Genomic DNA, 23,898 nt, shown 5'->3' on the forward strand with positions numbered 1-23,898 from the left:
CAACCTTCCTGTCCCAATTAATAGGGGACCGTAGAACACCACTATTGAACACAGAGCAGTGTCAAAAGATTATTGGTTGGATAGCAGATAATGCTTCCAGTCACTTAGCCACCACCACCACCACCCTGTCTTCCACACGGTCAAGTCTCAGTTGCCGTGAGTCTGGACCGCATATTCCTCACCCTGATCCTCCTTCCTCTCACCATGCCGAGTGCCTGGAGACAACTGATCCCACACTTGGACACTCCAAAGAGCTGTTCATTTTTCCATTCGTAGATTCGGGGTTCTAGCCCCGCCAGCTTCAAGCGAGTCAAGTGGAGAACGCGTGTAGTGATGCCCAAATATTGGAGCAGCCACGGTCGCACGAAGGCAACGGTGGGAAAGTGCAATTACTGTCGCAAGAGGTGGATGATGATGATGAGACAATTGCCAGAAAGTCAGGAGGAGGACCAGGGTGCGGAAGAGGAAGGAGGTGGATGATATAGTAACTGACCCAATCTGGCAGGGGGACATACAGAGAGAGGACAACAGCACACAAGGGGAGGGAGGCGTAGCACCAAAACAGGCAGGAAGAAGTAGTGTGGTGGCCGCAGACACAAGGCGGGAAAGTGCTCCTCGTAACGCCAACATGACGGAAGTTGCCGGTACAACTGTTAGGTCTTCCCGAATCTGGTTATTTTTTAAAGACTAAGATAACCCGAAAAAGGCCATTTGCACCACCTGCCAGGTCAGCATCAGCAGGGGTAGCAAAACTAGCAGCCTGACCACCACCAGGATGATCAGGCACATGGCAGCAAGGCACCGGACTGAGTGGGCCGAACCCCAGGGTCCAGCAACAGTGTCTGCGGGTAACACCACTGCTTGCTCCGCTGATATGCTTGCACGCCAATCCCCTGTCCATGGCGCATGCCAAGATGCCTCCCTCTCTGCACCTGTCGTTGCACACACTTAACTAGCACAAACAGAAGGCAAGTCCACGTCCTTGTCCCAGTGCAGCATTCAGTTGTCCCTAACCAGTCCTTAGAACGCAAGCGCAAATACGCAGCCAACGCCCCACAGGCCACACTATTAAATTCACACATTTCGCGAATGCTTGCGCTCGAAATGTTGTTTTTAGGCTCATGGAGACGGAAGCTTTCCGCAATCTCATGGCGGCGGCCGTCCCTCGGTACTCGGTCCCCAGCCACCACTTTTTCTCCCAGTGTGCGGTCCCCACATTACACGAGCACGTGTCCTACAACATTAGACGTGCCATCAACAACGCAATTATTGGGAAAGTCCACTTAACCACGGACTCGCAGACAAGTGCTTGTGGGCAGGGACGGGACATCTCGCTGACGAAACACTGGGTTAATATAGTGGAAGCCAGTACCCAGTCAGACCTTGGGACGGAACACGTCCTCCCGACGCCGAGGATTGCAGGACTTGGGTCAATCAGGGTTGCCCCTACATTCTAAAGCTTGTACACCTCCTCCTCCTCTCCAGCCTCCATCTTTGAAATGACGATATCAGTCGCAAGCTGGAAGCACTGCAGCACTGCCTCGGCCAAGAGACAACAGGATGTGCTGAAGCTAATATGATTAGGTGACAAACCACACAACGCTGAAGAGTTGTGGACAGCTCTGAAAGAGCAGGCAAATCTGTGGCTGACACCGCTGAGCAGGAACCTGGTGGCGGCTCTGAGACGAGGCGAGCTCACACACGCACCATGCCTGGGCCCATGTGCTTAGCCTCGTGGTTCAGCGGTTTCTCAAAACCTACCCGGATCTGTTGGATCTGCTTGTCAAAGTACGCCGCCTGTGTGCCCATTTTAGAAAGTCAGCTACAGCTTCCTCCGCCCTTGCCGTGCTTCAGCAGCGTTTGCAGCTTCTGGCTCACCGATTGATCTGCGATGTCCCCACGCGTTGGAATTCTACATTGCAGATGTTGGGAAGGATTTCTGAGCAGAAGAGGGCAGTTGTTGATGCTGGTAGTCAACAAGGCCGTCGGTATTCAGGTCAGACTCCACACATAAAACCTCAGGAGTGGACATAGATGTCAAACATATGTACCATCCTCCAAAACTTTGAGGACTCCACCAAGATGGTGAGCGGTGATGAAGCCATAATTAGCGTCACCATCCCGCTTCTCTGTCTTCTGAAATGCTCTCTGCTCACAATCAAAGAGGATGCATTGCAGGCGGAGCACGATGAGATGGAGCAAGGAACCATACAGGCTGATTCCACACAGCTCAGCCTCATCTTATCCCAACGTGGATTGGGTGACAATGAGGAAGAGGAGTTGGAAGAAGAACAGGAGCTAGTTTACTGCGCTATAGACGGTACTACCTGCACAACTGTCATACCATCTGTTCAGCATGGATGGCCTGAGCACAGGGAGGAGGAGGAAGAGGTGGAGGAGATCATGGTCAGTCGTCCTCTTGGTGAGGACACGGAAGTCTTGCCTCTTTGCAGTCTGCCACACATGGCTGAGTTTATGTTACACTGCCTTTCCCGTGACCCTCGCGTTGTCCAAATTTTGGGTGACAGTCATTATTGGTTGGTGACACTTCTAGACCCACACTACAAGAAGAACTTTGTCTCTTATTGCCTTGTAGGACAGGCCTAATAAAATGGTGAAGTACGAGAAGGCCCTTGTTGCGGAATTATTAAACAAATTCCCATCTGAAAATGCTGGCGGCAGAGGTCACAGTTTGTTGGACAACCAAGGAGTACAGGTGAGAGAGACACAAATGTCAATAGAACAGAGGAAGAGGAACACTGTCAAAGTTCTGGAAGTTTTCTCAGACCCTCCCATCGCACAAGCCCTGATGCGCGGGGATACTCTCTCTCGGAGGCAAAAGTTGCGGAAGATGCTGAGGGAATACCTTGCCAACCGTACCAACATCATCCGTGATTCCTCTGTGCCTTATAATTATTGGGTACCCAAGCTGGACAAGTGGCATGAACTGGCTCTATATGCATTGGAGGTCCTAGCCTCCTCTGCCGCTAGCGTTTTGTCAGAGCGGGTTTTTAGTGCCGCCGGCGGAATTATAATCAATAGGCGCATCCGCCTGTCAACTGAAAATGCTGACAGGCTGACTCTTATAAAAATAAGGATTGGGCCAGACTTCTCAACACCACCGAAAGACAGCAGCGTAACAAACTCAAATACTGTGTCTTTTTTTTTGGGAGGTCTAAGTCTATTCCCAAGCACCTCTGTCTTCACACCCAAACATGGGTATACACTTCTTGATTTTGTCTATGTGCTCTTGTCCTCCTCCTTCTCCACATCCTCATCCTCCACCACCATATCAACCATATCAACATATCTACGTGTCTTGCAAGGGGCACTGGACTTGCTCCAAATTTTTGGCACCCGTTGCTTCACTGCATAGGCAAACACTGTAGGAGACACACTTTCTAATAATGGGAGCATTTTTTGCAGGAGGCTCTCCGACCTCTACATCTCTTGCAAGGGGCATTGGAGTTCCTCCAAATGTTTGGCAGCTGTTGCTTCACTGCATAGGCAAAAAGTATGGGAGACACATTTCCTAATAATGGGAACATTGTTTTCAGGAGGCCCTCTGACCTCTACGTCTCTTGCAAGGGGCATTGGAGTTCCTTTAAAATTTTTGGCAGCCGTTGCAGTCACTGCATACGCAATAACAGTATAGGAGACCCACTCGTTAGTTAATAATAGGAACAAAAAAGCATAGCCAACTGCTGGCCCTTTAAGAATAGTAAGGGCCGCCTAATGGCCCTATAAAAATAGTCTTTGTGACTTTCAGAGTCCCTCCATCATAAATGAAACAGGATGTGTCTGATGAGGTTTCACATACCACATGGCCAGATAAGGGTGTAAAATGTTAAAATGACATTTCCCGGTGAATGCATTTGTCTTGGTTGAAAGCAATGCAAAAGTGCAAAAACGCGCTACGTCTGAACAAAGCCCAAGGTGTGGATGAGCATTTTTGTTTTTGGTTATTTATTTTGCTTTATATACAAGTCATTATCCTAGAAAGGATACTCCTTAACATATTTCCCAGGAAAATCCATTTTGGTTTTGTTTTTGTATGTTTTATTGTGAGTCCGTAAAAGTGGCATAATACCTCTGACAACATTGTTGATAGCAGTGACCTGGTTGTCAGAAAAGCTTCCAGGGGTCTTCCCCATGCTGTTTCCATGTAATTTGAGCACTGTTCCCATCGATTTGGGCAATTTTAAGGCCCTCTGCAGAAAGCAGGGGGAAGCCGCCGGAAAAATGCTCGAGTTTACCATAGACTTACATTGGGCTCATTACTCGATCTGAGCACTCGAGCATTCCAATTTGCTCGACTCGAACAACGAATACCCGATCATTTTAGTGCTCGCTCATCACTAGTTATATTATAACAATTATAATTAAACAAGGTATAATTTTTTTTACTTTTGAAATTGCTGATTAAATTTTTTTTTAATGTTTAACTATTGCATACGGCCCAGCAAATGTTTTGCTGCAGCCTGCGGAGCTGTCCGGCAGATGCTGCTCCCTTTCTATACTCAAATGTATTCGCATCTTTCAGACGCGAATACATTTGAACACAGGTGCCGGAACTGGGGCAGAGGAGCGCTCATCACTCCCGGCCCTGACGTGTAGCGGAGTGAAGAGGTCAGCACGCAGCTAACGTCATCACACTGCTGCTGGCACCTTAGCACCGAAGCGCCGCAGAGGAGAAGAGACGGCGCAGCCCATAGTAAGCGCTCCATCAAGGAGCCAATAACTGAATGAATTATCACGGTTGATGAGGGGTTAATGTTACAGTGAGGGCACATAATGGGGGTGACATACAGATGCTTCTCACAAAATTAGAATATCATCAAAAAGTTTAATTATTTCAGTTCTTCAATACAAAAAGTGAAACTCATATTATATAGAGTCATTACAAACAGAATGACCTATTTCAAGTGTTTATTTCTGTTGATGTTGATGATTATGGCTTACAGCCAATGAAAATACAAAATTATCTCAGTAAATTAGAATAGACAAAAAAAACACCTGCAAGACTGGTGGCTTAACAGATGTCCAGAAGGCAGACATTGACACACTCCACAAGGCGGGTAAGCCACAAAAGGTCATTGCTAAAGAAGCTTGCTGTTCACAGATTGCTTTATCTAAGCATATTAATGGAAAGTTGAGTGGAAGGAAAAAATGTGGTAGAAAAAGGTGCACAAGCAACCGGGATAACCACAGCCTTGAAAGGATTGTTAAGAAAAGGCCATTCAAAAATTTGGGGGAGATTCACAAGGAGTGGACTGCTGCTGGAGTCAATGCTTCAAGAGCCACCACACACAGACATATCCAGGACATGGGCTACAAGTGTCGCATTCCTTGTGTGAAGCCACTCATGATCAATAGACAATGCCAGAAGCGTCTTACCTGGACCAAGGAGAAAAAGACCTGGACTGTTGCTCAGTTGTCCAGGTGTTGCTTTCAGATTAAATGAAATTTTGCATTTCATTTGGAAATCAAATGGAAGAGGAAGAGTGGAGACGCACACAATCCAAGCTGCTTGACGTCTAGTGTGAAGTTTCCACAATCAGTGATGGTTTGGGGAGCCATGTCATCTGCTTGTGTAGGTCCACTGTGTTTTATCAAGACCAAAGTCAGTTGTCTACCAGGAAATTTTAGTGCACTTCATGCTTCCCTCTGCCGACAAGCTTTTTGCAGATGGAAATCTCCAGCAGGACTTGGCACCTGTCCACACTGCCAAAAGTACCAATACCCAGGGCTGTGGAGTCGGAGTCATAGTCAGTGTCCATTTTGGTGGAGTCGGAATCGGAGTCGGTATAAAATGGACCGACTCCAACTCCTAAAATACAGTGGGTACGAAACTATTCAGACCCCTTTAAATTTTTACTCTTTGTTTCATTGCAGCCATTTGGTAAATTCTAAAAAGTTCATTTTTTTTCTCATTAAAGTACACTCTGCACCCCATCTTGACTGAAAAAAACAGTAATGTATAATTTTTTGCAAATGTATTAACAAAGAAAAACTGAAATATCTCATGGTCATAAGTATTCAGACCCTTTGCTCAGTATGGAGTAGAAGCACCCTTTTGAGCTAGTACAGCCATGAGTCTTCTTTGGAATGATGCAACAAGTTTTTCACACCTGGATTTGGGGATCCTCTGCCATTCTTCCTTGCAGATCCTCTCCAATTTCATCAGGTTGGATAGAGAACGTTGGTGGACAGCCATTTTCAGGTCTCTCCAGAGATGCTCCATTGGGTTTAGGTCAGGGCTCTAGGCCAGTCAAGAATAGTCACAGAGTTGTTCTGAAGCTACTCCTTTGTTATTTTAGCTGTGTGCTTAGGGTCACTGTCTTGTTGGAAGGTGGACCCGCGGCTAAGTCTGAGGTCCAGAGCACTCTGGAAAAGGTTTTCATCCAGGATATCACTGTACTTGGCTGCATTCATGTTTCTTCAAATTGCAACCAGTCATCCTGTCCCTGCAGCTGAAAAACACCCCCACAGCATGATGCTGCCACCACCATGTTTCACTGTAATTTCCTTAATAACAGGCACACTGTGCCCGCAGCGCGGCTCCTGGTATGTATGGCACTCTTCATCCCAGTATGTATGGCCCCCCTCATCCCGGTATGTATGGCACTCTTCATCCCTGTATGTATGGCCCCCCTCATCCAGGTATGCTTGGCACCCCCTGATCCTCTTCACTCTGCACAGAAAAAAAATAAACTTTCACACTCACCTCATCTCTACTCCAGGGCTGTGTTCCGCTCTGTGCCGGAATAGTCACTGCTCCCCACGCCGGGACTGCGTGCATGGGGAGCAGTGATCATTCATTTTCCCTGATAGCACGCACGCTGTAGCCGCAGCAAGGCTCCTGCTGCGCTCGGCTGTCAGTGTGCCCGCTACTAAAGGCCATGAATATTCACCACTCCCATGGAGGGGGCCAGGGATGAAGGGGGCCATGCATACTAGGATGAGGGGGGCCATACAGTACAGACCAAAAGTTTGGACACACCTTCTCATTTAAAGATTTTTCTGTATTTTCATGACTATGAAAATTGTACATTCACACTGAAGGCATCAAAACTATGAATTAACACATGTGGAATTATATACTTAACAAAAAAGTGTGAAACAACTGAAAATATGTCTTATATTCTAGGTTCTTCAAAGTAGCCACCTTGAGCCTTGATGACTGCTTTGCACACTCTTGGCATTCTCTTGATGAGCTTCAAATGGTAGTCACCGGAAATGGTCTTCCAACAATCTTGAAGGAGTTCCCAGAGATACTTAGCACTTGTTGGCCCTTTTGCCTTCACTCTGCTCACCCCAAACCACCTCGATTGGGTTCAGGTCTGGGGACTGTGGAGGCCAGGTCATCTGGTGTAGCACCCCATCACTCTCCTTCTTGGTCAAATAGCCCTTACACAGTCTGGAGGTGTGTTTGGGGTCATTGTCCTGTTGAAAAATAAATGATGGCCCAACTGAACGCAAACCGAATGGAATAGCATGCCGCTTCAAGATGCTGTGGTAGCCATGCTGGTTCAGTATGCCTTCAATTTAGAATAAATCCTCAACAGTGTCACCAGCAAAGCACCCCCACAACATCATAAACTTATCCTCATAAGCAGAGGTGACTCTTGGTCTTCCTTTCCTGGGGCGGTCCTCATGTGAGCCAGTTTCTTTGTAGCGCTTGATGGTTTTTGCAACTGCACTTGGGGACACTTTCAAAGTTTTCCCAATTTTTCGCATTGACTGACCTTCATTTCTTAAAGTAATGATGGCCACTCGTTTTTCTTTACTTAGCTGCTTTTTTCTTGCCATAATACAAATTCTAACAGTCTATTCAGTAAGACTATCAGCTGTGTATCCACCAGACTTCTGCACAACACAACTGATGGTCCCAACCCCATTTATAAGGCAAGAAATCCCACTTATTAAACCTGACAGGACACACCTGTGAAGTGAAAAACATTTCCGGTGACTACCTCTTGAAGCTCATCAAGAGAATGCCAAGAGTGTGCAAAGCAGTCATCAAAGCAAAAGGTGGCTACTTTGAAGAACCTAGAATATAAGACATATTTTCAGTTGTTTCCCACTTTTTTGTTAACTATATAATTCCACGTGTTAATCCATAGTTTTGATGCCTTCCGTGTGAATGTATAATTTTCAGTCATGAAAATACAGAAAAATCTTTAAATGAGGTGTGTCCAAACTTTTGGTCTGTACTGTACATACAGGGATGAAGGGGGCCATACACGCAGGGATGAAGGGAGCCATACACACAGGGATGAAGGGGGCCATACATACAGGGATGAAGGGGGCCATACATACAGGGATGAAGGGGGCCATACATACAGGGATGAAGGGGGCCATACATACAGGAATGAAGGGGGCCATACATACCAGGAAGAGGAATGAAGGTCCCATGCATACCAGGAAGAGGGATGAAGGTGCCATACATACCAGGATGGGTGTGAGGGGGGCCATACATAACAGGATGAAGGGTGTCATACATACCAGGAAGAGGGATGAGGGGGCCATACAAACCAGGATGGGGGATTGTGGTGCCATGCATACCAGGATGGTGGATTGGGGTGACATGCATATCAGGATGGGGATGAGGGCCACGTATAACAGGAAGGAGGGGGGAGGGCATATATACCAGGATGGGGGATATTAACAGAATTGGGGGACATTACCCCTATAACAGTGTCAGCAGCAGTCCCCCTCCCCCTTAACAAGGCATCATGACCACATTTTTTGCTTACATTTTTTTCTATTTTCCGCCTCTAAAACCTAGGTGTCTCTTATGGCCCGGTGCGTCTTATAGTCCGAAAAATACGGTACATTTCAGTAGGCCAACATTTCGGATTTTAAAATCATTTTTCAAGCAGGTGTTATAAAGTATTCTAATTTAATAAGATAATGACTTTTGTGTTTTCATTGGCTGTAAGCCATAATCATCAACATTAACAAAAATAAACACTTGAAATAGTCCTGAGGAGATAATTTGCATATTCCCACTGCATTTTGGGATAAGTGAAGAGTCTCCGCGAGCTCAAAGAACACTGGGTTTTGGCCGTTGGAGCTGAAAGGAGGACATCGGTAAACCGCGCGCCTGCCGACGTGCAAATTTTGGAGTGTTTTTCACTGTTTTCAGAACATTAACAATAAGAACATGGAAGAGTCCAAGAGCCATTTGGTGAACTGCATATCCTGCAACAGGTTCACAGACTTGCCAGTGGAAAAGCCAAACTTCACATGCCAGAATTGCAAGCTTGTGTCCTTGTTGGAGGAAAAGTTGCAAAATCTAGAAGAGAGGTTAACTACCTTGAAAATCATTAAGGAAAGTGAAGAGTTCTTAGACAGAGCAGAATTAGCTCTTCATGATACAGAAAGAGAAGAAATTCAAACTGCACCTCACGAAACAGGAGAATGGAAGCATGTGACCCAGAGAAGCAGGAGGATCGAGAGGCAGTCAGCACCCATACTGCTCAGGAACCAGTACCAGGCTCTCACACAAGAGAACCATGAAGAAATACAGCAAGATAAGACTTTGCCCACAATGAATAACCTTGTAAGCCCTCAGAATTCTCCTGGATGGAGAAAGAAAAATGTTGTGAAGAAAAAACGGAGAGTGGTGGTCATGGGGGATTCCCTGTTGAGAGGAACAGAGGCCGCTATCTGCAGACCAGACATAACCTCAAGAGAAATGTGCTGTCTTCCAGGTACAAAAATTAAAGATGTGTCTGACAGGATATCAAGACTCTTCAGACCTACAGATCACTACCCATTCCTGCTAATACATGTGGGGACAAATGACACCGCAAGAAAGGACCTGGAAACCATCTGCAGTGACTTTGAAAACTTAGGCAAGAAAGTGAAAGAATAGGGAGTGCAGGTGGTCTTCTCATCCATCCTCCCAGTGGATGGCCATGGAACAATGAGGTGGAATAAGATTCTACAGGTGAACAACTGGCTACGTCGATGGTGCCATCAACAAGGATTTGGATTTCTGGATCACGGAATGAATTACCTACACGATGGACTACTTGCTAGAGATGGGGTGCAGCTTATGAAGACTGGAAAACATGTATTTGGAAGTCGCCTTGCTACACTCATCAGGAGAGCTTTAAACTAGAACAATGTGGGAAGGGAAGCAAAAGGCCAGAAAAAGCCATACAGCTGACAAATATTATTGAGATCTCTGCTACTGGAAGTGGAAAGGAAGAACAAAGACAAAACAATTTAAATAATAAAAATATGGGAGGAAGAGAAACCAATCACAAACTAAAATGTTTTTATACAAATGCACAAAGCATGGGCAACAAACAAGGAGAATTGGAACTACTAATGCAGGAAAAGGAATATGATGTCATTGGAATCACTGAAACTTGGTGGGACGATACACATGATTGGAATAAAAGGCTAAAAGGATACAACTTATTTGCAAGAAACAGACTTGATAAACGAGGAGGAGGTGTCGCATTGTATGTTAGAAAAGCGTATATCTGCACAGAGATTGAAGCTTCAGAGACTGGGAGTTCTGTGGAAACTGTTTGGGTAAGAATACAAGGAGAGAACAACGGAAAGGACACCATTGTAGGCATTTACTACAGGCCACCTGGGCAAGCTGAAGATATGGATGAACTCTTTATATATCAAATGACCAAGTTCTCAAAAAAATATGACGTAGTGGTCATGGGAGATTTCAACTATCCAGACATTTGTTGGGAATCTCTCTCAAGTAAAGCTAACAGGTCAAGCAAATTCTTATCCTCTCTTGCGGACAACTTTATCTTCCAAAAGGTAGGGGAGGAAACAAGGGAATCAGCTACTTTGGATCTAATCCTTATAAAGAGGGAGGAAATGGTTGAGGAGGTAAAAGTGGCTGGGACCCTAGGAGGCAGCGATCATGCTATTATAGAATTTTGGATAACTAGAGGAGGAAGACATGGGAAGACTCAAACTTCAAGGTTAGATTTCAGAAAGGCAGATTTTAAGCGACTCAGAAAGAGAATAGGAGGGATCCAATGGCTGGATGTCCTTAAGGACAAAAATGTCCAGAAAAGATGGGAAATTTTTAAAAATTAGATTCTCAAAGCACAATCGTTAACAATCCTGAAAAGTAGTTAGAATGGGAAGCATTTAAGGAAACCAGGATGGATGAACACAGAACTTAAACACATGCTAAAAAGAAAGAAAGAAATGTTTATCAAATGGAAAGAGGGAGGCATATCTAAAGAAGACTATAATGCAGTCTGCAGAACAGGCAGGGCACGTATCAGGTTAGCTAAAGCGGACAATGAATTAAGGCTTTGGAAAAAATACAAGAAAAACTATGCGACATAAAGCCCCACACTATAAGTCAAAGTGTAAAAAGTACAAATCTTTATTGAATATATATCACTAAAAAATCAATTAGGTTACATTACGGAATTTAGAGCACAAATGATCATGTACAAAATTGGAAAAACGGACATCTCAAAGCCCCCAGCATAAATGACCCAACATAACTAGTTATAGTTCCATTTCTAAGCTCTAAACATAGTCTCAGTTTGTGTATATTTCCTCATATATAATAGGCTAATTAGCCAAACAGACTGCCATGTGAAGCAGTGTATACAGGATCAGTTTAAGCAAAGCACATCGATACCTCAGTGTAAGGTGTAAGCGGTGGGCCACCAGCTAGAGGGTGAGTGTCCACCCCAACACGCGTTTCGGTGAGCCTTCTTCAGGGGTATGCCCATTCTCCATTTATCCATAAGTCCTCCCATTGCGGCAATACACTAATGATATGATGTGGACTCTTCTGTGGTATGTTGTAATGAATTAAGGCTTGCAAGAGATGTCAAAAGCAATAAAAAAGTATTTTGGGGGTATGTCAAGAGTAAAAGAAAAGTCAAAGATGCTATAGGATTTTTACAGGATGAAAATGGTGAAATGGTAAAAAAGGATGTTGAGATGGCCGAACTTTTTAATTCCTATTTGGCATCAGCTTTCTCTCAGAAAGAAAATGTAACATCAACTGATCTTCACTGTCCTATTAAAGGAATAGAAGAATCCAGGTTATCTGTAAACAGAAAGATTGTGAGCGAATATTTAGCTAACATAAATGAGTTCAAGTCTCCAGGTCCAGATGAATTACACCCCAGAGTACTGAAGGAGACCGTAGAAGAAATTTTAGAACCACCATAATCTTTGAAAATTCTTGGAGAACAGGAGAAGTCCCAGAAGACTGGAGAAGAGCAAATTTTGTTCCTATCTTCAAAAAGGGGAAGAAGGTGGACCCAGGGAACTATAGGCCGGTGAGTCTGACTTCTATACCAGGAAAGATCTTTGAACAAATTATTAAACAACATGTATGTCAGTACCTGGATAAGAATGAAGTGATTAACCAGAGTCAGCATGGGTTTGTAACTAACAAGTCATGTCAGACTAACTTAATTTCCTTCTATGACAGAATCACTGACTGGGTGGATCAGGGAAATGCTGTAGATATAGTATATCTTGACTTCAGCAAAGTATTTGACAAAATATCTTACACCATCCTTATTGAAAAAATGACAAAGTATGGAATGGACAAGGCAACTGTTAGGTGCATTCATAACTGGCTTAGTGATCGGACTCAAAGAGTGGTCGTAAATGGCTTCACATCCAGTTGGATGAATGTCTCAAGTGGAGTACCACAGGGCTCTGTCCTGGGACCTGTATTGTTCAACATCTTTATCAATGATTTAGATGAAGGAATTGAGGGTAAACTGATTAAATTTGCTGATGACAGAAAGCTAGGAGGGATACCTAATACTAGAGAAGAGAGAGAGAGGATTCAAAAAGACCTAAATAAACTGGAGCAGTGGGCTGCAACTAACAGAATGTTTTTTAAGAGGGAAAAATGCAAAGTACTACATCTGGGCAATAAAAATGAAAAAAGCATATACAGAATGGGAGGAATAGAGCTAAGCAACAGTACATGTGAAAAAGACTTAGGTATACTAATAGATCATAGACTGAACATGAGTCAACAGTGTGATGCAGCAGCAGAAAAGACAAATACAATTCTGGGATGTATTAACAGAAGCATACAGTCTAGATCACGTGAAGTCATTATCGCACTTTACTCCTCTTTGGTCAGACCTCATCTGGAATACTGTGTCCAGTTTTGGGCACCACATATTAAAAAAAGACATTGACAAACTGGAGTAAGTTCAGAGAAGAGCGACCAGAATGGTGACCGGTCTGCAAACCATGTCCTATGAGGAACGGTTGCAGGATTTGGGAATGTTTAGCTTGCAAAAAAGAAGACTGAGAAGAGACTTAATAGCTGTCTACAAATATTTCAAGGGCTGTCACATTGTAGAAGGATCATCTTTATTCTCATTTGCACAAGGAAAGGCTAGAAGTAATGGGATGAAACTGAATGGGAGGAGACACAGATTAGATATTAGAAAAAACTCTTTGACCGTTAGGGTGATCAATGAGTGGAACAGGCTGCCACGAGAGGTGGCGAGTTCCCCTTCAATGGACGTCTTCAAACAGAGGCTGGACAGACATCTGTCTGAGATGATTTAGTGAATCCTGCTTTGAGCAGGGGGTTGGACCAGATGACCCAGGAGGTCCCTTCCAACTCTACCATTCTATGATTCTGTATATATTATACACAAAAACATATTCACACAGGAATCATTGAGCAAGAAATATAATTCTGAAAATATTTCTAGCGTAGTAAATAAACTCACCCTACAATGGCCTGAAGAATCCTGGTTTACACTGGTGTTAGTCTTCACAATTATTAAAATGACATACAAAATCCAGCCAGTAAACCCCATGACAACACTTATGCCAAGGAAGAATCGGTCGTAGGTATGGTAGTAGGCAAGTCCTTCTAAAGCCAAATCAATCAAAGTTCTGCAAAGATCCATCTAGATGAAAAAATAAGAAGAGCATTATGTTACATTACACAACATACAACTCATATCCCATGACCAAGACTAAAGATATCTTAAATCCTAGCGGATCTTTAAATTGATCTCTGTAATTATCTTGTGAGCACCAGTACCCTGGAACATCTATGGGATCAATGAGAATAAAATAAGAGCAAAAACTGTTCATTTTTGACCTGGTGGTAGGTACTCTTTAACCCTTTAAAAGCTGCAGTTAATAGAGACTGTGGCATCTTAGGAGTTTGACAAAAGGAGGGAGATTTCCAAAGGTCGCAAACGGGCCTGTGCGGGTAAGGGGCCCGCCGACGCCAGCACAAACTTCAACTGGATGTGCATCATTGGACGCACTTTCACATGAAGTGTATTGTGGTGCAGAGACCTGTCAGGTCCGTGCGTGGCAATACACGCTGCTGGCCAATCAGAGGTCAGCAGCTGGCTTAGGCGTGTACGTGATGGTGCTACATGGCAGTAAAATTCATGCACTCCCGTCGCTGCACTTAAAGCAAAAATGAGCCAGTTGTTTGGGGGAGAGGAAAATTAAAAGCAGGTACTGCTACTAGTTTCAAAGCTTCAACAAAACAGCAAAGGTCAAAATACAAATTAATTTATAATTAACTGCATAAATAAAGACAAAATAATTCAATGACCTATGATGTGCAAATCTCTGGCCCTGGCATATTTGCCTGAAGCCATTGGGCAGCAACTAGTTAAGCACAGGTTCAAATCTAATTTGATGACATTAAATGAATGTTTTTCGTTATAAAATTCCCAAAGGAAAGTTTTTGTAGATAGAGGAAAGCATCAGAAATATATATACATATATTGACCAATCCTGTCTAAGGGAAGGATAGCTGGCTGTGTTATCCTATTAAGTCAGCTTTCCTTTAACTTTCTATGTGGAGCAATTTGCAGTTCTGTGAAAGCCCAGATAAGCAGCGCACAGCATAAGCCAGGCTTGGGAACTGCTTAAATAAATACTTTCTTGGGAAATGGTAATCCGACTGCTGAAAAAACAGATCACAAATAACTATTTTTTCCATTGAAAACTGGGAATAGGTGGTCATCTTCACTGATAAATGCAGCCTCTCTAGGCAGTACTAGGACTGGTATTGCTCTTGGCAATGATTTCTCACAGCAAACATATGGGCACCATTAGGGCTTACATCCCGATATCATTTATGTGTGCCATATTAGAAATAACACAACGCTGGGCACTGATCGGGTGCTAGCATATCTATAAGACATCAGACTAGGGTGTCAAGGACCCACCAGTAACATTGAATCTGGGGGTCACTGCTTAGCTACATAAATAGATCACATTACCCTCATTTTTTAAATGACGAGATACTGCCTTTGTCTATATATTGAATTGTGCCAACTACTGCTCATATCAGGAGGTGGGGGTATACTAGGGGAATTCACTTGGTCTCTTTGGGCCAGTCTGAGCCTTTATCTATATATCCATCACTAGGACTCTCCCATTGCATTCAGCTTTGTACCTGTTCTTCCAGAGTTTACAACAAATCATCTGGGTGAAACTGTATAACCTAATTATCCTGGTTTATTAAAGGGAATCTGTCAGCAGGCTTTAACCACCTAATTTTGCAGCAGAATATAGACAAAGAATCTAATTCCAGCGATGTGTCATTTACTGAGCTACTTGCTGTAGTTTTGATAAAATCACAGTTGTACCAGCAGGAGATAATCACAAGAGTAAAGCCCCCGTCTCACATAGCGAGATCGTTGCTATGTCACGGTTTTGGTGACGCAACTGCGACCTCACCAGCGATGTCGCTATGTGTGACACTTTGCAGCGATCAGGCCCCTGCTGTGAGGTCACTGATCGCTGCAAAGTGTCCTGGACCATTTTTTGGTCATTGCCCTCCCGCTGGTCAGCACACATCGCTGTGTGTGACCAGCGGGAGCAGCGATCATGCTGGTAACCATGATAAACATCGGGTTACTAGGGGCACAAGCGCACCTAGTAACCCGTTGTTTATCATGGTTACGAGCCTGCTAAAGTGAGCTGTAACCTCCCGCTCACTGTAGCAGAGTGGTAACCATGATAAACAACGGGTTACTAGGTGCGCCTGTGCCCCTAGTAACCCAATGTTTACCATGGTTACCAGCCTGCTCCTGCTTCAGCAGGCTCGTAACCAGGAGCAGGACATCGTGGAAAGATTCTTTCCACGATGTCGCTGCTCCCCTGATCGTTGGTGAGCCTGCCTGTTTGACAGCTCACCAGCGACCACATAGCGACGCAGCAACGATCCCTGACAGGTTGTATCGTTGTCGGGATCGTTGCAGCGTCGCTAAGTGTGACGGGGCCTTACTAGTAAACCTGCTGCCAGGTAGTCCTCTATATCCATGAGTCCTATAGCCCCGTCGTCACCACTGATTGTGCATAGGCAGAGAGCAGCCAATGTACACAGAAAGCTGCCAATCAGTGTTGTGGGGGGGTTATAAATGGTGCAACATTCAGAGAACTGCTAGATCTGCAGCAGATGAAACACTAATTTTCATCAAGACTGCAGCAAGCAGCCCAGTAAGTGACATCAATGGAATCAGGGTCTCTGTCCCGACATGGTGCTGGTCTCAGATGGGGTAGTAAAAACCTGCTGTCAGATTATTTTTAAGACATTATAAGACCTTTAACCCCTTAACCTTGGGATTTTCGGTTTTTGTTTTTTGCTCCCCTTCTTCCCAGAACTATAACTTTTTCCATCAATATGGCCGTGTGAGGGCTTGTTTTTTTCAGGATGAGTTGTACTTTTGAACAACACCATTGGTTTTACCATACAGTGTACTGGAAAACAGGGAAAAAATTCCAAGTGCTGTGAAATTGCAAAAAAAGTGCACTTCCACAATTATTTTTTTTTTTTTTTTTACCATGTTCACTAAATGCTAAAACTGACCTGCCATTATGAGTTCATATATACAAAACATGTACAGGTTCTTTTTTATGGTGAAGAAAAATTCCAAAGTGTAAAAAAAAAAAAGCCATTTCAGAGACCCATAGCATCTCCATTTTCCAGGATCTGGGGCAGGTGAGGACTTATTTTTTGTGCGCCGAGCTGACGTTTTTATTGATAATATTTTTGGGTAGATACAATGTTTTGATCACCTGTTGTTGCATTTTATTGCAATGTTGCTGCGACCAAAAAAAGTAATTCTGGTGGCAATACCAAAACGTGTATTTTCTTTTTATTATTCTAATTAGTTTATAAAATAATACAGTCAAACCTCCTTGGTCTCGCTGCACTCAGCATGATCACTGTGGCGATACTTCGAATTTTTTTGCAGAAACAATAATACAGTTTTAATCGACCATCTAGAAGCTGTCTCCATATACACACATATCAGATATGTTCTTGTCAGACTTTTTCTACCCAATCAAGGTAAGTGTTGATGGACATACTGAAGCAAGTGAAAGGACAAATATTGTGGCTTTAGTCAGCATAAATACGTCCTTCGATAACATATTAAAGCAGAATCATATGGTTAATGAAGAACAGAAGAAAAATCACATGTCACTTTCCCTGTGTGATACAAATTGCTACGTCTAGTTCTGAATGCTCTGGTAATTTGGTGCTAAAGAGATTTGCACTAGGAGTTTTCATATGATTGAAATGCCAATCTTTACAACAAAGGAAACACAAGGACACATAAAAGACATTACTCAAATAAGAAGCTGTCGCTGCCTCTTGATTATACACTTACGGCTTCTTTGTAATTTCCCCCATGGATGTAAGATCTTGTTCTCCTCACAATGTCAAGTTGCTGAGACTCAGAAAGCGACCTGTAAATACAAACATTTGTATAAAGGAGCCAGCATGAGGAGTACTTAAAAGGCATAATGATATATATATATATATATATATATATATATATATATATATATATATATATATATATATATATATATATATATATACACACACATACATATACTTACATACAGTGCTGGCCAAAAGTATTGGCACCCCTGCAATTCTGTCAGATAATACTCAGTTTCTTCCTGAAAATGATTGCAATCACAAATTCTTTGGTATTATTATCTTCATTTAATTTGCTTGCAAGGAAAAAACACAAAAGAGAATGAAGCAAAAATCAAACAATTGATCATTTCACACAAAACTCCAAAAATGGGCCAGACAAAAGTATTTGCACCCTCAGCCTAATACTTGGTTGCACAACCTTTAGCCAAAATAACTGCGAACAACCGCTTCCGGTAACCATCAATGAGTTTCTTACAATGCTCTGCTGGAATTGTAGACCATTCTTCTTTGGCAAACTGCTCCAGGTCCCTGATATTTGAAGGCTGCCTTCTCCAAACTGCCATTTTGAGATCTCTCCACAGGTGTTCTATGGGATTCAGGTCTGGACTCATTGCTGGCCACCTTAGAAGTCTCCAGTGCTTTCTCTAAAACCATTTTATAGTGCTTTTGGAAGTGTGTTTTGGGTCATTGTCCTGCTGGAAGACCCATGACCTCTGATGGAGACCGAGCTTTCTCACACTGGGCCCTACATTATGCTGCAAAATTTCTTGGTAGTCTTCAGACTTCATAATGCCATGCACACGGTCAAGCAGTCCAGTGCCAGAAGCAGCAAAGCAACCCCAAAACATCAGGGAACCTCCGCCATGTTTTACTGTAGGGACCGTGTTCTTTTCTTTGAATGCCTCTTTTTTTTTTTCCTGTACACTCTATGTTGATGCTTTTTTCCAAAAAGCTCTACTTTTGTCTCATCTGACCAGAGAACATTCTTCCAAAACATTTTAGGCTTTCTCAGGTAAGTTTTGGCAAACTCCAGCCTGGCTTTTTTATGTCTCGGGGTAAGAAGTGGGGTCTTCCTGGGTATCCTACCATTCAGTCCCTTTTCATTCATACGCCGACGGATAGTACGGGTTGACACTGTTGTACCCTCGGACTGCAGGGCAGCTTGAACTTGTTTGGATGTTAGTCGAGGTTCTTTATCCACCATCCGCACAATCTTGTGTTGAAATCTCTCGTCAATTTTTCTTTTCCGTCCACATCTAGGGAGGTTAGCCACAGTGCCATGGGCTTTAAACTTCTTGATGACACTGCGCATGGAAGACACAGGAACATTCAGGTCTTTGGAGATGGACTTGTAGCCTTGAGATTGCTCATGCTTCCTCACAATTTGGTTTCTCAAGTCCTCAGACAGTTCTTTGGTCTTCTTTCTTTTCTCCATGCTCAATGTGGTACACACAAGGACACAGGTTGAGTCAACTTTAATCCATGTTAACTGGCTGCATGTGTGATTTAGTTATTGCCAACACCTGTTAGGTGCCACAGGTAAGTTACAGGTGCTATTAATTACACAAATTAGAGAATCATCACATGATTTTTCAAACAGTGCCAATACTTTTGTCCACCCCCTTTTTAGGTTTGCTGTGGAATTATATCCAATTTGGCTTTAGGACAATTCTTTTTGTGTTTTTTTCATTGAAGACAAATTAAATGAAGAGAATAATACCAAAGAATTTGTGATTGCAACCATTTTCAGGAAGAAACTGAGTATTATCTGACAGAATTGCAGGGGTGCCAATACTTTTGGCCAGCACTGTACACACTACCGTTCAAAAGTTTGGGGTCATTTAGAAATTTCATTATTTTTGAAAGAAAAGCACATTTTTTTTCAATGAAGCTAACATTAAGTGAATCAGAAATACACTCTATACATTGTTAATGTGGTAAATGACTATTCTAGCTGAAAACGTCTTGTTTTTATTGCAATATCTACATAGGTGTATAGAGGCCCATTTCCAACAACCACCACTCCAGTGTTTTAATGGTACATTGTGTATGCTAACTGTGTAAGAAGGCTAATGAATGTTTAGAAAACCCTTGCACAAGTATGTTAGCCCAGCTGAGAACGGTTTGGCTGATTTGAGAAGCTATAAAATTGACCTTCCTTTGAGCTAGTTGAGAATCTGGAGCATTACATTTGTTTGTTCTATGAAACTCTCAAAATGGCCAGAAAAAGAGAACTTTCAGGTGAAACTCGACAGTTTATTATTGTTCTTAGAAATGAAGGCTATTCCATGCGAGAACTTGCCAAGAAACTGAAAATTTCCTCCAACGGTGTGTACTACTCCCTTCAGAGGAGAGCACAAACAGGCTCCAACCAGAGTAGAAAGAGAAGTGGGAGGCCCCGCTGCACAACTGAGCAACAAGACAAGTACATTAGAGTCTCTAGTTTGAGAAATCGACGCCTCACAGCTCCTCAACTGGCAGCTTCATTAAACAGTATATGCAAAACGCCATTGTTAACGTCTACAGTGAAGAGGCGACTTCGGGATGCTGGCCTTCAGGGCAAAGTGGCAAAGAAAAAGCCATATCTGAGACTGGCTAATAAAAGGAAAAGATTAATATGGGCAAAAGAACACAGACATTGGACTGAGGAAGATTGGAAAAAAGTTTTATGGACAGACGAATCAAAGTTTGAGGTGTTTGGATCACACAGAAGAACATTTGTGAGAAGCAGAACAACTGAAAAGATGCTGGAAGAGTGCCTGATGCCATCTGTCAAGCATGGTGGAGGTAATGTGATGGTCTGGGGTTGCTTTGGTGCTGGTAAAGTGGGAGATTTCTACAAGGTAAATGGGATTTTGAATAAGGAAGGCTATCACGCCATTTTGCAACGCAATGCCATACCCTGTTGACAGCGCTTGATTGGAGCCAATTTCATCCTACAACAGGACAATGACCCAAAGCACACCTCCAAATTATGAATGAACTATTTAGGTAAGAAGCAGGCAGCTGGTATTTTATCTGTAATGGAGTGGCCAGCGCAGTCACCAGATCTCAACCCCATTGAGCTGTTGTGGGAGCAGCTTGACCGTATGGTATGCAAAAAGTGCCCATCAAGCCAACCCAACTTGTGGGAGGGGCTTCAGGAAGCATGGGGTGAAATTTCTCAAGATTACCTCAGCAAATTAACAGCTAGAATGCCAAAGGTCTGCAATGCTGGAATTGCTGCAAAGGGAGGATTCTTTGACGAAAGCAAAGTTTGAAGGAGAAAATTATTCTTTCAAATAAAAATCATTATTTCTAACCTTGTCAATGTCTGGACTATATTTTCTATTCATTTTGCAACTCATTTGATAAATAAAAGATATGAGTTTTCATGGAAAACACAAAATTGTCTGGGTGACCCCAAACTTTTGAACGGTAATATATATTACACAGGTAAGTGGGAACGTTTCTATCAGTACAACCAAAACGAATCAATCTGATGGTCGGGCACATCTACACTGGGTCGTTGCATCTTTTTTTTTTATATCATGCAATGTAAAGCTTAGTGTACCAAAATGTTCATGTGCAGATATTGTGAAAAGAAGATCAATCTTGCTGAGGTTTTAAGAGCTTTACTCAAAGTATAGTAACAGCTGGGTAAGAGTTTTCCAAAATAGCTCATGGTTTAGATATGGCCATGCTCAGAAAAGAAAATAAATATCATGGCTTATCCAAGGGCAACTTTCACATTTAGACATCACATTACAATGCAACTTTAAAACTATAAATATAAAGGGGTTTTCCATTATTCTTTATCTATTGTCCGCAGGCGCAGGTCAGTGTAAAAAATAGAAAACAAAAGAAAAAGCAGTGCTTTACTTACCTTTCCCAGATGCACCTCTCAGTCTCTATCACGGCCTGAGTCTTTGTTGTTTGTCTGCCTTGATGACGTAACATTGACAGTGCTGCAGCCAATCACGAGCTCAGCAGCTCGTGCAGACCATGCAAGAAGCTGAGCTTAGTGATTGGCTGCAGTGGTATCGATGAGACTTCAGTGATACAGACAAACAACAGGGAACAGGGCAGTGGCAGAGACTCAGCGCTGGACCCAGGTAGGCTATGTGGAGCTCAGATTGTCAGTTTTTTTATACTAAACTGCGCCTGGAGACAATAGTTTATTGAAAATTAAAAACCTGTTTAATAACAAAGAAAAGCATCCTGAACTTGTCTGGAAACATGTCAAAATTAATAAAAAAAATTGAAAATATTAAAAAGATAAAATAAATGATTTATACTTCTCTATAGAATACTTACACCTTGATACAGACAGAAATAGATAGTAATTTATCATTGTTCAAACATATCAATTTTAGCTATGAATACATCTATTAAGCATTTCTAAATAAAAGATAAAATAGACCATTTTCTACAAACATCAATTGAAAGTGCAAGATTTTAAAGATTACATCTTAAATCTCATTTTCTCCACCTCCTCAGCTGTTCTGTTCCAAATCACAGAGTTAATCAAAATCCTATTTGAGTGGTAATGATTTCTTTTTACAGTGTAGTTAGACTTTCACACTTTAAAGCATTTATTACCTTTTTGCCAGAATGCATGTTTCCAATAATTACACAAGCTGTTACTCTTTCTTTTATACAGGACACAAAAGCAATGTTCACACTGGATTAAACTAAACTGATAGATTAACCATGGATACAAAAGCATATTACAATATATAGTAACAAATTAAAATTCTGAACCTCATACTATAAGGTGACTTGTATGATCCCTCATTTTAAATGGGTCCTCCCATGATTTATGGACGGCTGTTAACAAGTGCTATAATGTAGTTGACATTTTTCATCATTGTTTGCTTCCTTCACCTATGTGCAGGTGCTAATATGTGCTACTTGGGGCTTTAGACAAACTAAATCTCCTTCCCCTTCTGGCAGCTGACAACGTACTTCTTAATTCTTCGGGAGCAGAAATATTCTCACCCATACTGCCATGGTACAATACAGGCTCTGCTCCTTACCTGACAAGTAGGGTTGGAAGCCATTTTTGTTGGCTGCTCTGCAGTAATCACTATGCAGAGGACTGGCTGTCAGAAGAGTGCCTAAGCATTGGTGTCCATCAGCACTCGGACAATTAGATAGACATGCACATTGGTATATATACACACATGAACAAAATTGTTGGTACCCTTCTGATAAAGTGAGAAAAACTCACAAATGTCATTGAAATAACTTGAACTGACAAAAGTAATTTCAATTTCAATTCATTGAATATCAACTAACGAAAATGGTTTTGAATTGTGGTTCAACAGAAAAATAATAAAAAACATTAATGATACTGGGCTGGACAAAAATGATGGAACCCTTATCTTAATATTTTATTGCACGACCATTTGAGGCAATCACTGCAAACACTTTCTGTGACTCTCATTTTGACTTTTGCATCTGTCCACAGGTATTTTGGCCCACTCCTCATATGCAAACTGCTAAAGCTGTCTCAGGATTGAAAGGAGCCTTCATCAGATCTCCCCTCTGTCAATCCCTTCACTGGCTCCCCATTGCCCAAAGGCTCAAGTTCAAGACCCTAACCCTGGTATACAAAGCCATCCACAACCTGTCTCCCCCATACATCTGTGACCTAGTCACCCAATACTTACCTACACGCAACCTCCGTTCCTCACAAGATCTCCTTCTCTACTCCCCTCTTCACACAATCGTATACAAGATTTCTCCCATGCATCCCCCCTACCCTGGAACTCTCTACCCCAACATATCAGACTCTCGCTTACCGTGGAAACCTTCAAAAGGAACCTGAAGACCCACCTCTTCCGACAAGCCCACAACCTGCAGTAACCACTGCTCCACCATACCGCTGCACGACCAGCTTTACCTTTACCTACTGTACCCTCACCCATCCCTTGTAGACTGTGAGCCCTCATGGGCAGGGTCCTTGCTCCTCCTGTACCAGTCGCTGACTTGTATTGTTCAAGATTATTCTAATGGTTTGTGCTATGCATACCCCCCTTTTCACATGTAAAGCGTCAAGGAATAGATGGCGCTATATTAATAAATAATAATAATAAATTGCATAAAGAAGCACTCCTCCCATCAAAGTTTTCATCCTCTTGACATATTACAGTCATTATATTATATAGCACTGTGTATTTACAATTGCTAATTTTGCCATT

General features: G+C 42.6%; 1 protein-coding gene across 1 annotated transcript in view; it reads right to left on the reverse strand.

The window, feature by feature from the left end:
* Positions 1 to 23,898, reverse strand: part of PIGN (phosphatidylinositol glycan anchor biosynthesis class N) — a 363,689-nt gene that overhangs the window by 207,502 nt on the left and 132,289 nt on the right. The window contains exons 13-14 of the mRNA XM_073678652.1: positions 17,655 to 17,733; positions 13,731 to 13,913 (exon numbers count right to left, since the gene is read on the reverse strand). Of these exons, the coding sequence (XP_073534753.1) occupies positions 13,731 to 13,913; positions 17,655 to 17,733 (262 nt within the window). The remainder of the gene's footprint in view (positions 1 to 13,730; positions 13,914 to 17,654; positions 17,734 to 23,898) is intronic.

The sequence above is a fragment of the Phyllobates terribilis genome, unplaced genomic scaffold, assembly GCF_046119375.1.
Source record: "Phyllobates terribilis strain yellow unplaced genomic scaffold, ASM4611937v1 Scaffold_4__5_contigs__length_816908805, whole genome shotgun sequence".
NCBI lineage: Eukaryota > Metazoa > Chordata > Amphibia > Anura > Dendrobatidae > Phyllobates > Phyllobates terribilis.